Raw genomic sequence first — 15,445 nt, forward strand, 5'->3', positions numbered from 1 at the left:
GAGTGGATCAGTCTAAACTCCAGACATCACCAGAAGATGTCAAACTATACTTGGTGAAAATAATCCTTGTGAGGATCAAAAACACAGATCATGGAACGAAACCCAAAGGCTCTACGAGTAAAGCCATGAAGATGATAACTCAGCCTGCTATCGAAAGCGCTCGCATATGATAAGTAAAAGTTATTAAAGCTTCAATGCTATTTGTAAACCAAGACTGAAACAATTCGTGGACACAACACTCCAAACACTCCTGAAATTATCATTTCAGTTGTCCTTCTTCAGGACAACTGAAATGATAATTGTAAAAATATATGTATAAAACGTTACAGATATAACTTACTCAACATGAGATTAATATAAAAAATTAGCAGCGAATCGAACGAAAAATAATTTAAAAGTAAATTTTGACATGAATCAATTAATGACAGTTATTTGTTGATAACAAAAATAATAATTTGTTTTACATCAGTCAGTTACATAATGGATCAATCAGCATTACTATTTCTTCGTCGACTATCATTATCTAATTTAAATAAATTTATACTTATTCATTGATTCATTGATTGATGTAATTGATTCATGTCAAAATTAACTTTTAAAATATTCTTCGTTCGATTTGCTGCAAATTTTTTTATATTAATCTCATGTTGAGTAAGTTATATCTGTAACGTTTTATACATATATTTTCACAATTATCATTTCAGTTGTCCTGAAGAAGGAAATAAACATTTCCGAAAGCTTATATATATATATATATATATATATATATATATATATATATATATATATATATATATATATATTTCACATACTTAACATTCAACTTCCGTTCCTTGTCTTTAAACGCAGTATTTAGGTATATATGTAAGCCATAATGGTCTACAGATTTGCATGAAAATTCTACAGGAATGAGTCACTACACCATTATAAATGCATCTTATATCCAAGCAAACAATATTTAGACAACAGCGCCTACATGGATGTATTTGAAAGTTTCTAAACATAGGGGGGGTGGATTTAAATGTACATTTTTATTGCTGTTATCTGGATATAGCTATCTCCCTCGCTTCATGGATGTATTTGAAAGTTTCTAAACATAGGGGGGGGGTGGATTTGAATGTACAGTTTTATTGCTGTTATCTGAATATAACTATCTCCCTCGCTTCAATAACCTACCTATTTCATCAAATTAATTATTCATTTCTTCAAAGTAAGAACAAAGTAACAAACAATTTTGCATTGGTAGTTATATATCTACCTACATACTTACTCAGTCAAGTGCTCGGGTAGCAGAGTATACATAAATTTTCAAAATACTTACTACTAGGTAGTCACATAATTGTATGTACTGTCTAACGTTATTTCTATCACTTCCTCGTACACAAGAATCTGGTATTTTACTAAGTTTTCAATGAAATCATTTCAAAGCACAGTACAGCATAAAATCAAGTGATACGAATCATAAACATTGGTACCTCTTTGGGATTTTTGACTATTCTTACGACTTACGACCGAACCATGTACTAAATAAAATGTTCATAATTTCTTTCCTAACTTTTACCTACCTACTCAAACCTGTAAAACAAAACAATTCTCGGGAACCGAACACCAGCGAAATTATCCGAATTCTTCCCTTACGTCTCCAACCGCTCACCCAGATCTAGTCGCCACGCTTATAAAACGAACATCTGCTGGCTGGCACCGCCCGTTCCACAGTAACAACAGAATTAGTTTGTGGGTATGTGAACTGTGCGAGCGTTCAAAGATTTTCTGTGTATATTATTTAAAAAATGGATTCATACACTGATGTTTGCCGATTATGTTCAAGCACACACGATCTGCTTTGGGTTTTCGACAAAAAACTGCCAGGAGCAGCGACTATAAGTCTGAAGGACATTATATTTGCCATCAGTGGAGTAGAGGTATGTCGTTCGCCATTTTATGATAATATACGAGGTGAACAGGGTTATGTTTGTAAAATCAGTTGTTAATATCATCGTATTGTGTGATAATGAATGATAATAATTGATTTGTTCTCGGGTCAAACAACTAGACTGCACAGTTAAATGATTATCTCACAAATCAACATTATTTCATTTTATACGAGGTGTTTTCAAAGAGTTCGACGAAACCTTTAGATTTTGAATTTGATCGGCGTCTTGTCTTGACAAAAAGTAATAGTTTTTGCAAGTCAGGTTTTTTTTGTCACAACTGTGAGGTATTTTTTACATTCTATAGAAAAACGAAACATTATTGGTAAGCTTAAATGCCTTATTTATTGTTAACAGGATATTTTCATATTAATTGCATTTCAATTGGTGTTAACGTGAATTGTGTTTGCAGACTAACGTTTTGTGTTCAGTCATGTTCGTTACAATCGAACTAGTACGGCTGACGGCTCGAAACATACTGCGCATGTGCGTATTACAATTCATCAGATGCTTTTGATATATTGCGTGGAGTCATATGAAGAAGAAGAAAATGGTGATTTGATTAGTAATGTTATATTCGGTGGTGAAGAAGTGACGGTAAAATAAGTGCTATCGCTTATCTTATTTGAAGTGATTTCATGATTAGTATTTGTTAATGTAATTGAATAATTCGTTTCATGGTTTTAATTATTAGTTATACTTGGGTGTATATTTTTCTCAGTGAAAGTGGCATAATTGATATATCATTTTAATGCTTTATTTTTATGTGTTTTAGTTGAATAATGATTTAAAGCAGTTAAATTTATATGGTTGATTTATACATTGTTGGTGGTGATTGTTAGTGATTATAAAGTGTTTGTTCACCTTTAATTTTTGTGAACAACAAAGATTAATATTGTGATTAACTAATATGTTTTATAAATATTTTTTTTGGCATGATTAAATTAAAAAGTATATGAAAATTTGTAAAATTATTTAATAAGTGTAAAGTAAAAAATATATTGATTTCTGAACAGTTTTGCAAATTTTTTTGTTAATTGTATTTAAGAAGTTGAATTTTTGCTTCGAAAAGACGCGATTATTATTATTTATTTTACATACATCACATAGTAATAATTATAATAATAGTAATAATAATAATGAAGTTAACAAAAACAAAACATAGCAACAGAAAAAAGCGAAAAAGATTATTTTTACAAAAACAAAAGGTATTATCGAATAGTGGCGCCCTCGCTTGGGAAATACAAGAGGCTTCAGACTCATGGGAACCAGTATAATTTTTATTGCAAGTTTTCATTTAGTTTCACATGTAATAAAATTTTGTCAGTTAAATTTGGTTCAATTCCAACTTTCCGACTGAAATTTGGTACACAAGTTGATAAGGCACGATTACCTTAATGCCGTCATTTTCAATCCGATATGGTGGCTTTACAAAATGGCAAATCAACTTTTTCATAGTAACCCCTCTGATATGGGTATCGAATGAAAGGGTTTGATGAGCGAAATACAATAAACATAGTGACGTGACTGTAAATCCAATATAGCCAACCGCCCAAGATGGCGGACTATTTTTTATGTACTCCCATGATATGGGTATCAAATGATACCCATATCAAATGATGTTTCAATATTGCGAATTTAAGTATTGAAAGCAAAAAGTTAATGGAAGGGTATAGTGTTTGATGACCTCGAGTTTGTCTTTGATATATGTGATATCCTCATTTCTTACTGAATATAGGATAAAGAAAATAACTTTTGTCTGATTTCTACTATTTTTTCATTTGTTGCGAGTGGATTCGGTTTGGTGAACCATTTTCAAGTAAACAGTTTACTTGAAAATGGTTCAACAAACCGAAACTGGTCGTAACAAATCAAAAACTTATTAGACATATGACAGTTATTTTCTTTATCCTATATTCAATATGAATTTCTACAAAATAAATAGGTCATCAATCTAACAACTCAATTTTTACAGAATGACTTGCATAAAAAATCAAAATGGCGGATCTAATGTGGCTGACTAATTTACTGAACGAATAGTAAAGAGACATCAAAGCGGTAGGATGCGTGAGAATATTATATAACCAACGTGCAGTGATTGTTTGGCTGAGGAGCGCAAGCGCACTAAAAACTTGGGATGAAAAGGATGTCATTGATAGCCTAATAAGTGGAATATCACGTATATCCTGACTAGTTCCATTGACTCCGACTTTGTATTTTGTCACAATGCCACATGTTTCAGTTGAAATCTTGATGATTCACAAACTTCGGTGAATGGTTGCAATGTTTTATCAGGAACTCATAGACTCATCCATCCCGTTATCAGGAGCTGATGTGATTTAAAATATTTTCTGGAACAATAGTCCAAGCTTCTGAGCCATTTATTCCACAAGGATCGACTGAAGATTATCCCGAATAGGTATAAAAAAATTTATGATACATCTTCAGGTAATTAGACGTTTCAGAGCAGGAAAAATTAAACAAAAATACAAAATATTTTGTTCCTACCAGGTGGTAGGAGAATTAAGTGACCAACAATTTTACATTTTCAAACTTAACTATATAATAATAATAAAGAACTTTATTGATTTGTTAATTTGTACATATTATGGGTAATACTCAAAACCTAATTCATCCACAGAAATATACTGAAACTGAATGGATATTATTATGTTTGAAGGTGGTTGACAATGTTTCGTGGTGTATTTCATCAGTTCGGACTTCCATTGTTTAATATAAATTGATTTGAAATCCCTGAAAAAAATTTTTAAAAATTAAAATGATTAACCGAATATACCAATTTAATTGAACAAAAAACTGAAAATTAAAAAAATAACATACAAGCAACTACAAAAAAAAAAAATTGAAATATTAATAAAAGCTGAAAAAATTACAAAATATTATTAACAAAAAATGAAAAATAAAAATTACAATTTAATTATTATTAATTAAACATTAACAAAACTGGTAAATTCGGTCAATTTTTTTAATTTTTTAAAATTTTTTTCAGCGATTTCAAATCAATTTATATTAGACAATGGAAGTCTGAACTGATGAAATGGATATTATTAAATGAATGTACTACCTGTAGAGGTCTATAGTTCATGCACATGTCTTTTTACAACAACATGTAGCAGAAATTGGGACTCCTGGCCGGCTTTACAGTAACATTTTTAAAATACTGGTGGTCGAATCTGTAAAGCTTTATCGTTTACTTGTCTTACCGCGCATGCTTATATCTGTATCCGTGTTCAATGTAGTTATATGAATTCGCACGACCTTGAAAAAAAGAGACGGATGTTATTAATTATTCCATCCTCATTATCAAGTAAACCAACATAAATATATTTAGTGATAAAAATGAAAGTATAAAAAATAGGCAAAAAAAGGCGAAATTCGTAATATATTTAGATATGATATGGTAATAAAGGGTGTCTTCGTTTCTGTGCTCATTTTGATTTCAGAATGATGTTTCTGATTTATTGATATTCAGTTTCTAGAACTATCGACTTTTTGAATTTCAAAGGTTTTGTCCTTATACACAAAACTCAAAAAAACATCAGTTTTAACAATTGACCTTGCTGGAATTTGACCTGTTATATGAATTATAGAGAGATTATGTGGTGTTTAGGTTCTTAGCTCACTCACTCAATTTCCAGTCTCATAGCTTGCGATACATGTTCATTCAGAATGTTGCCTCTAAATGCTCTAATACAGGTAGGAAAACATTTCACCTAGCTTCTCCTCTTATAAAGAAACAATATTGTGGTGTTCAGGGATTATAGTTTGCTAAGTTTCCGGTATCGCAGAAAATTTAAAACGGCAACTATGATTGCAAGCGGATATATTTTTAGAAGAAATTATTTTTCGAAAAAGATGGGTTTTAGCTTGGATTTGGCAAGATTTCTATAGCTGGAGTTGAATTAAATGAGCGTATGATTGTCTTTAGGTACTGTCATCGTAACATGAATGAATTGAGTTCTTCATCCCCATCCAGATTGGTGACGATGAAGTTATAGAATTGAAGGGGTTACATTTTTAGGAGTGATTAATTTTTGGGAAAGAAAGTTTTTGGCTTTCTACTACTCCATCTTGGTAAAAAAAACCACTGTCATCCTCACTGTCATCCAGTGAGGATGACAGTGTTCCATGTAAGTGCAATTTGTTACCATTCATTTAAAGTAGAACTCATGTGAATTATATCTGATTTTTATTCCACTACGAATGTTTGTAATACAAACTGAGTAGAGAAAAGTATCTTCTGTATAATTCAGTGTTCATATAGAAGTATTTGTTTCGAAAGAATTTTTTTCATTCGTGTAATTCAATGTTTATATGAAAGTAGCTGTTTCAGTAGCTGTTTGTGTCTGAAAGTTACTTCTTTGCATGATCTACACATCCATGTATAGTTACTTATTTTCAAATTGATTACCTCCTTCCTTTCTTTGGAAGATTCCCTCATCCTTTTTTTTGTATCAAGATGGAGTAGTAGAAAGCCAAAAACTTTCTTTCCCAAAAACAAGAGTCTTATTCCGCAACTTATAAATCTGCCATTGGGATCTCCTCATTGGTAAGGATCAACGAAGGCCGTTTTTGCCTGATTGGCGAAGTTTCTATCGGTGAGAAAATTATCGAAGTGCTTGAAAAGATGGTATTTGGTTGCTGGGAAGTCTAGATGAGGCCGCTTAATTCGTTTAATTTTCGGACGGCGATTTGTGAAACGTTTGTGATGGTTTGGCCCGGTTGCAAATAATTATAGTGAATCACACCAGTCGCTGACCACCATACAGTAACTACGGACTTTTTTGGTGGGTTTTCGGCTTTGGAAAGTGCCTAGGCGGCTTATTGCTGTCCAACCACTGTCCTGAACGTCCCCCTCCACAGGAGACGTTCACTTTTCATCACACAAGACAATCCGATTCTAAAAATGGATTGTGTTGGTTGCGCAAGAGCAAAGAAAAATAGACCTCGAAACGTGACAATTTGTGTTGATCGTTCAAATCAGTGGCACAAACTTTTTGAGTTCTTTGACCTTCCCAAAAAAAACCAAAATCCTTTATTCACAATATTTTATATACAATGTGTCTGTATCTTGAACCCAATAACATTCCAAGGAATGGAAGAAAAAGTAACAGGGAAATCCTGAAAAAGACGCACCCTCACGACCTTGCCGAGAAGGGGCGACATTGGAGTACGTAACTCACGTTGTTAGTGAGTTCTCATAGGTTGAGATCCAGACTTTTAGTCTACTCTAATTCTCCTAGCTTCCCTTGCTTAGGCCTTTACGCCAGTTTTTATGAGGTTGATGTTAAGGTACATCGAATATCGTCCCGTCGTGCTTTCCAGCCGACGAATGATATCGTTAAGCGACCCCAACATCTCGTTTATGTTCAGTAAAGAATTGAGTTTCGTTAGAGCCTGGAAGATTTCTCTCCCCTGCTCCACCTTCTCGAAAGGGCCCCGATGACTCTTCTCGTTCAAGGGGTATGAGTGGTGAGCCATCAGTAGTGTGTATGCTCGGTCTTTCCCAATGCTGTAGGTCCATCTGCTTGGGTGCCTGAAACTTCATCGTAGAAGATTGTTGATATCTGGGGTCGGTTGCTCTGTCTTCTCATTCCCAGGTTATTCATCCTCTTTTTATATACAGGGCAATCAACATTACTTGCGGGATGAGGGCTTGCACATTTGACACAGGATCATCCTCAAGCTTTGTGCATTCATTGGTAGGGTGTTCTTGAGTGCACCTTAGACACTTGAATTTTCTATTTCAGTTTGAGGTCGCGTGACCCCAAAGCCGACAATTATGGCATTGTAGATTTGCCTTGAGTTGTTTCGTAATTCCCACTCAACACGCATGTGCAAAACGGAGGGAACATTTCTCTTAAGGTGGTTGAGGGTGACGTCGTTGTTTGTTATTAAGGGGTACAGTGGCCTCCCTTATGTCCTCATCTTGAAGACATTTTCAATTTGTATCTATTATTTCTCCTCTAACGTCCGCTATGTCATACTTGCGGTTGCGCGTCTAAACCCTTCAAGACAAATGCATAGGTGGGGAAAAATATTCCCGTTGTTTTCGAGGTTTTTGAGGGTTAATCTTGTTAGGAGACTTGGTCATTTTCATCATGTTTAAAGTAAGATTACTTTCGGCTTGATCTCGTAGACTTTTTTGTAGTAATTCCTGACTGCCTCAATCTGTAGTTCTCTTATATTCTTGTGGAGTACAATTCCACTTTCTCCTTAACTTTTTGGTCTGCCACTTGTTCAAGATTTTTCAGCCCTGTCTTTCAATTCTAAAAAGCTGTTTTATTCTACTAGAATACTGGGTTTTTCTGTATCGTGCTCCTGCTCTTGGTGTTTTCTAGGTGTGGCTGTCCCCAATCTCTTGCGTTTATTTTTCCTTGGCGTGGAATCTTCTCCGCTGTCCTCAGATTGTTTGTTTTTTGGGCTCAGTTCTATTTTTCCTTAATATGATAATTTTCTCTTCAGAGATCCTCTTTTTCCTGCCTTTTCTTTATTTGTTCTTCAAATGTGATATTGTTGATTTCAAGTCTGTTGAATATCTTAGATGAGCCCAGAGCAAATAAATATTTGTTTGTTTACGGGATGTTTTTCGTGAATATATTCTCCTCCTTCGTAGGGTTGGGTCGTGTGTGCCGTTCACATTGTTAGGTGTAGAGTTATCTTTGGCAGAGGTGGATTGTACTGCCATGTTTTTTGTGTCTCCATGTTCATCGCTTCCACTTGTGTGTTTAGGAGTTGGTTCTCACTCTCGATGTGCAGTCCGCCCCTATTATGTGGCTTCGGTTTGTCCACCTCGAGAATAGGAACTCCTTTCTTTTTTGGTTTTTCTCTTTTTATGATTTCATACCAATGTTTTCTCAGGAAGGGTTCCAGTTATTCTGTTTTATATGTCTTGAAAGACTTTTTGGAATTTTACTTCAAGTTTTTTCTCCGGAGGAGGGATGCTGACAATGTGGGGTTCAGCTATGTCTCCTCTTGGAGAGCATTTTTTTCAAAAGCATGTATTCACATAGGTTTTCTATCAACTTCAATCTCTCATGTTGATCTTGGGATTGCATGATTTTTACATATTAATTACGGCTGTTTGTCGGGTAAGTGACAAAGCTATATCCTCTCTGGTAAGGGGTTTATTCTGGGTCGCGTTTCTAGAGTTGATCTCCTCATCATTCGTGACACATACGATTTGGAATGCATTATAGTAAAATATTTCATTTTCTGTGACCTTTTCCAAGTTTGAAGGGGTTGATTATTTTCCTACCTTTTGGTCTGTAGGAGATGGTTTTGTACCCTTTTTCTCTGCAATCCCATACTGGCTTTTGAGGGGTTCCTTGATAGTAGGTGGATTTAACTTCTTCCAGGTTTTTTCCTTCAAGTGAGAATTTTTCACCCTTGTCTGAGGTTTTCCTCTCGGAATCTACGCCCCAACGTGTTAGGGTTGCAGATCTTGTTTTGGCACCTCTTTTCTTGGTTTTATCAGGAGGAGGCATGTCTGAGGTTTTGGGGTTGTTCTTTAAGTAATGACGATATAGATCAACTCTCGGGCTCCGATCCCAGGGAGTGTTGATGCCTTGATTGTGATAGTAGTTATTCATCAAGATTCATCACACTGACGGGAAGTGTAGTAATTTTTGTTTCTTATTCCTGGGTTGTGATGGCAATTATTCATCAAAATTCATTACACTAACAAGAAGTGTAGTGACTTATTGTTTCTGCACCACTAGAGTGTAGTAAAATTTGGTCTTCAAGGGGAAGTGTGCAAAGGATGCATCTTCTGCACCACTTCATCGCGATAGTTCACACAGAAGAATTGATGTCAAAATGCCGCCACATTCGACTCTCAAAGAGTTGTGACTTTCTCGATTGGGTTCCCTCAAATGTGAACTCCCATTCCTCCGCCATCGTGGAGGAATAAGGTGGCTTAACAACTGCACCACATTTGGAGACTTGTTACCAATCAGATTGCTCAATCATCATCTTTCTTCAGGCTTTCCATTTTGTCATCTATAGCCTATGGTTTTGATCCCATTGGATCTCGTTGCAGAGTTGCGGCACTATTTCTTTCATTTTCAACCCTATCAACCTCAGAACCCTGTCCGTTTGTCATTTGCAAGCTTCATCTGGCTCGTCTCCATCTTTGTGATAAGAACCTTCTCTCTGCTTTTTTCTTGGATTTTTTGCCACTCCTCATTCATGTCTCTTTGTTCTAGAAGTATCTTACAGTTCCACTTCAGCTGATGTACCCTTTTTTTGTATATTGTGAAACCCTGGTCGTTTGCAACGATCCATCTGCAGGTGCTCTATTTTTCCGCAGATACCTATATTTGCGCCCGTTTGTGCATATCTTGCTTATCTGGATGCAGTTAATAATACAGTATGTACCTCGGTGACCTTCAGACAGTCAATGAAAGCATGTAATTCAGTCTCCTCTACAAATTATTTTCGGACTTGGGAATAGGTCAAATTGATTAGTACTTATATATCTTCCTCATACTTGTGTAAGGTCCCCTGTGATTGTTGATGTCTGCCCCTAAACTGTCACATGGTTTACATTGAGTATTTTTTGTATCGTATTTCCATTGCGTAAGCTTTGAAAATACAAATAATGTCAGTTGAATCGTTTGATAATCGTTTTGGAGTGTTAACAGCGCATGACCTCGCAGAGTTCTTACACACAGTGGCTCTTTCTTGTCTGATTCAGCCGTTGGCGTTGGGAAGTGCCGCGACTTGTCGAGCAAGATGACTGTAAATTAGAAGTCGGATCCTTCAGAGTTTTATCCGTGATGGTCTTGTCGCTCCAGGTAAAGTTCTCCCCGTCAATATAGATACACTCTCACTATATCAATCAGCCGGTACTGGTTGACTGGCCCCATACTCTGGTTGGTGATTCAATTAGACTGTTATCTGTTTCCTTTACCGATTCTTACATTTTCGTTCTTTCCATGACATATTTGTTATTTTTTTCCAACATTTTGATCGATGAATGTTTGCACTCCACCTCAGACTTCCTCAATGTCAATTTACTCTCATGCGACGTTACCAGTTATTTCTTTCTGAAAGATTCGTTGGCCCTCACTGAGTTCTCTCAAAAGAGTCGTTTTGCTGTTTCTTCAAATAGTGCAATTAATTGTTTCAGTAGTTTTTACACTTCTGGCGCCATTTTTATTGAAGAAACATTATGTACGTTCTGTTATCACAATAAATCATTAAAAAACTTCACCATCACAAGACTCAGATATTTTTAAAATTTGTAATTTTATGATATTATCGATCCTAAACATGGTAAAGACCCTGCTCGAAACTTCCCGAACTCCAAACAACACCCTCTAACAGCAAATTCAATACATCCATACGTTGTTGATTCTTGAAACGCAACATTTTTGTACATTCGATGAATTTTGAATCAGCTAGTAGATATTTCATTTCACTACGTAATGGGCTCATTTAACATTTTTTTTTATTTCATTATTTGAAAGTTTATGTTTCAAATAGTACATCTGCAAAAAATCTTAATTTTCACTCTTTATCTTTCCCTTAAATTAATAGATGAATGTGGCGTTCACCGAAACGGGGCGTGGTCAAGATTGACGACACATCAGTCAACTCGGCGACAAGAGAGTGCTGGCGGATATACAAAATACGCAAGGGCACGCATTTTTGTTACGAAGATCATTTTAATGTAAGTATGAATGATAATTAATAATAAAAAAAACTAGTTTACTCTGAACAATAATTTGAATTTTAGGTTGAAAAAAACTTAGAAAATTACATGTATATCAAAACTATGAAAGTGGGAAAAATTATATTGAAACCAGGCGTAATTCCGCATATAGTTGATTGCCAGATTGATAGACCGACGGCACATTCATCTAAAGCTCCAGCGTTTGTTGAAAAAAAAGATAAACAAATTTTGTTAAATACTTGTAACTAAGATATCGCTGAAAATCAAATCATGTCTGATGAAGCAGGTACACAAGAAAATACATTCGATGTTGGAATTCAAGTTAATAAACAGGTTTTTCGAAGATCAAAAGCTACACAGACCGTAAATATTATATACCACCGAAAAAAGTTCTAAAGAAATAGAAAATACAGAAAAAACAGGAAAAAATTACGACTAAGTTCTCCTGAGGACAGTGAGAGTTCGAGTACATCAGACATGACTTCTGTTGATACATCATCAGATTCTACTTTGTCTGTAATATTTGTTTAAAACTGGAATTCGAAAAACAATAGGTATCGAGGGAAGATCTATTTACGTTATAGAGAAAAATCCGAAATTATATCTTGGAATCCCAAGGGACTCTTTATTTATTAAAGAACTTTTGTTTCAAAAATGCCAACCTGTATACAAAATGGGGGAATTCTAAAAAAAGTTTACTTTATAACCGACCGCCTTTTTTATTTAGAGTTTCATTTTATAACTAAACATAAACAAGTTATAACCACAGCTTACTTACTATAGTAAGTAAGCTGTGTTATAACGATTGACACTTCAAGCGCCGCACATTGTTCAGCTATTCTACATTACAATAGGTATAACAACAGCCAATAGTTATTTACATGGATACTCTAGAAGAATACATGTATAATAAAATATTTAAGGTGAAACAAAGTACTGTATTATTCCTTACTCACCTTCCCATTTCAACACATCTCATTTCAGCGCTTATGTAGCCCCTACTGTTATTAAAATATTCTATCACCATGAAAATATCGACTTCAGGTAAATTACCCCGATTAGCTCTACTAAAGCTGTCTTCTAATGAACAGATAATGGTCCTTAACTTTTAAATTGTTTTAAAAACAAAAGAATTAAAAAACACGTAACACGTGGTGTTTTCAAACCAGCAAATGAAACAAAATCCGACTATGGCAGCAATTCATAATCTCCAACGACAGGCCCAGTTGCCACCGCTCGAATGTCGTTGCCTGGTGTGACGTCAAGATATACCGCGGGCGATCTCACATTATCAATTGCTCTTTTATTGCACTTTTATAATATATAACTTTCAATAAAAAACTGAATTAGCCTGAATGAGCCCTTTATATGTATTCCGTAACGTTCAACAACACTTTCTCAAACACAAATAGGATCCATATATTTACTTACGGCAAGAATAGCTATGCTAAACTCCGCCAAGTAAATAAAGGCCCTTTATTATTATTATTATCAGTGAATCATTTCCAAACTTTTTTGTATTTCGCATTTTACAATTCTAATAACTATACTGTATACTGAACAAAATTTACATGATTTTCTCTCCAGCTCACTTTCTGAAACTTCCATAACTGAACAAATCTCGTAAAGCGACCGCCACCGAATGTTTCCGACTTATTTCCTTTTACGTCCCAACCGGTCAGTCAAACTTTGTCCGCCGCGCTTATAAAATGAGCATCAAGAGCATTACCCGTTTCACTTTGAAAGCAAAGCCAGTCTCACAGCATATCTATGCTGTGCCAGTGTGATTTGGATATCTGAATGTGAGAGTGTACAATCAAGATTTTCTGTGTATTTTGTTTATAAAATGGATTCATACACGGAAGTTTGCCGATTGTGTTCAAGTACACACGATCTGCGTTGGGTTTTCGATAAAAATCTACCTGAAGCAGCAGGGACTACAAGTCTGAAAGACGTTATATTTACCATTAGTGGAGTAGAGGTATGTCGTTCGATGCTATTTTATGATAATATACGAGGAAAACTGGGTTCTCTTCGTAAAATCAGTTGTTAATTCGAAAGTGTTGTATGATAATGAGCAATAGAAATAGTTTGTTCTCAGATGAAGTAACTAGAAATCATAGTTGAACGATTTTTGCACGAATAAACATTATTTTGTTGTATACGAGGTGCTTTCAAAAAGTTCAATGAAACATTTAGATTTTCAATTTGAACAGTCTTGTTTTAAATAAAAGCAAATATTTTTTATTTTACGTAATTTTGGTTACCACTGTGTTACTGTTAATTCACAAGATATGTTTACATGAATTGTTTTTCAATCGATGTTGAAGTTAATAGTGTTCGCCATTTAAAATTGAAGTGTATAGTTTGATTATTCGAAACATTCTGCACATGCGCGCATTAGAATTCAACAGATGTCTTTCTTTCTCCCTCTCTCTAATGTTGGCTTCTGCTTCCGTTCAGGCGCAGTAAGCCATGTCTACGCGTGGGAGTATAGAAGTACTACACTTCTTTTTTTTAATGCTCCATACATTTTAATGTACACGTCTTACACTAAAGATAAACTTAAATTGCTTGCACGTGCTGTGCTGCTCCCTCGCCGATAAGAACGGCCGCATCCAATTACACGTCCACCCACCTCCACGAGGAGACGCAAACCGATTTCAACAGATGTCCTTTATACATTGTGTGAAGTTATATGATAAAAATGGAAACGGTGATTTGTTCATGATTACTAATGTGATATACAGTGAAATGATTTGCTATAATTTTGTGATGTAATTGAAACATTAGTTTTATAGGTTTTAGGTATGAATATAAATGTGTATTAAGTGACGTGGTTTATATGATGTAGTGTTTTGTTTGTTTCGACGATTATATGTTGTTAGTTACTCTTGGTGATTATAATGTGAAGGTTTACCGATGCTTTTAGTGAATAGCAAAGCAAAATTTTGTAATTAATGTATTTGTATTGATACTTCTTATATTATAACTGAGTTGAAGAACTTTGGCAAAGTTTTATTTATTTTTTTACATTTTGAACTCTGGTTTAGTTGGTAAAATTTATTCGTAAAAAACACAAGCTAAAAAAAGTTTTTTCTACAAACACGTATGAGCTTCAGTGACGCCCTCTGTTGAATACATATTACAGATGTAATGCGATTGAGAGATGCTAGTGTAGGTTGTTTTGCGGCAGGTTGTACTTGGGAAAGTGTGTTAAGAGGCTCCAGTAATACAATCAGCTGAGTCTGACATTCTGCATGAAATATGCGGAAAATTTGTTTATGCACCTCCATGATATGATGAATGAATGGGTTTACTTGATTGAACAGGAAAAATGAAGTGGCTTCACTCTTAATCCAATATGGTGGATCGATCAATGGTACCAAATGTAAGGGTTTACTGAAAAGAATACGAAAAATAAAATGACGTCACTCTAAATCCAATATGGCGAACCAGCCAGAATGACGAACTAGCTTTTTTATACACTACTCCTATGATATGGGTGTCAAATGAACAAGTTTGGTGAAAAGAATACGAAAAATGAAATGAAGTAACTCTAAACCCAATATGGTGGACATCCCGGGTTAGGTATAGTTTGACGGTTCTTGAACAAAGGTAGACAACGTCCATATAACAATGATACATTAAATGAAATGAACAGACTTGAGGAACATGTCGAACGGTAATAAAATATAAGGTGGTAGTGAAAAGGTACAAGCTGTCTTTCACATGTCACGATGAAATGGGTGGATTCAATCTATTCCGTGACAAAAAGTCGTGATTTTATGAACGAATTGAGTGTTTTTTATAA

At 34.9% G+C, this 15,445-nt stretch overlaps 1 protein-coding gene across 9 annotated transcripts in view; it reads left to right on the plus strand.

Annotated features, from left to right (window-relative positions):
- The first annotated feature begins 1,649 nt into the window (after positions 1 to 1,649).
- LOC111509861 (zinc finger protein Paris) overlaps positions 1,650 to 15,445 on the plus strand; it is a 64,510-nt gene continuing 50,714 nt past the window's right edge. For 2 of the 9 annotated variants that reach the window (XM_074178318.1, XM_074178322.1), the window contains exon 1: positions 1,650 to 1,922. In XM_074178318.1, the coding sequence (XP_074034419.1) occupies positions 1,791 to 1,922 (132 nt within the window). In that variant the 5' untranslated portion in view covers positions 1,650 to 1,790. Of the gene's footprint in view, positions 1,923 to 3,906; positions 4,351 to 11,495; positions 11,629 to 13,206; positions 13,613 to 15,445 lie in introns of those variants that run through there. The other 7 variants (XM_074178317.1, XM_074178321.1, XM_074178313.1 and 4 more) reach the window with 6 other exon arrangements.

This window comes from Leptinotarsa decemlineata, unplaced genomic scaffold (genome assembly GCF_025532065.1).
Source record: "Leptinotarsa decemlineata unplaced genomic scaffold, Ldec_3_MD MMD2_tig00003736_RagTag_RagTag, whole genome shotgun sequence".
NCBI lineage: Eukaryota > Metazoa > Arthropoda > Insecta > Coleoptera > Chrysomelidae > Leptinotarsa > Leptinotarsa decemlineata.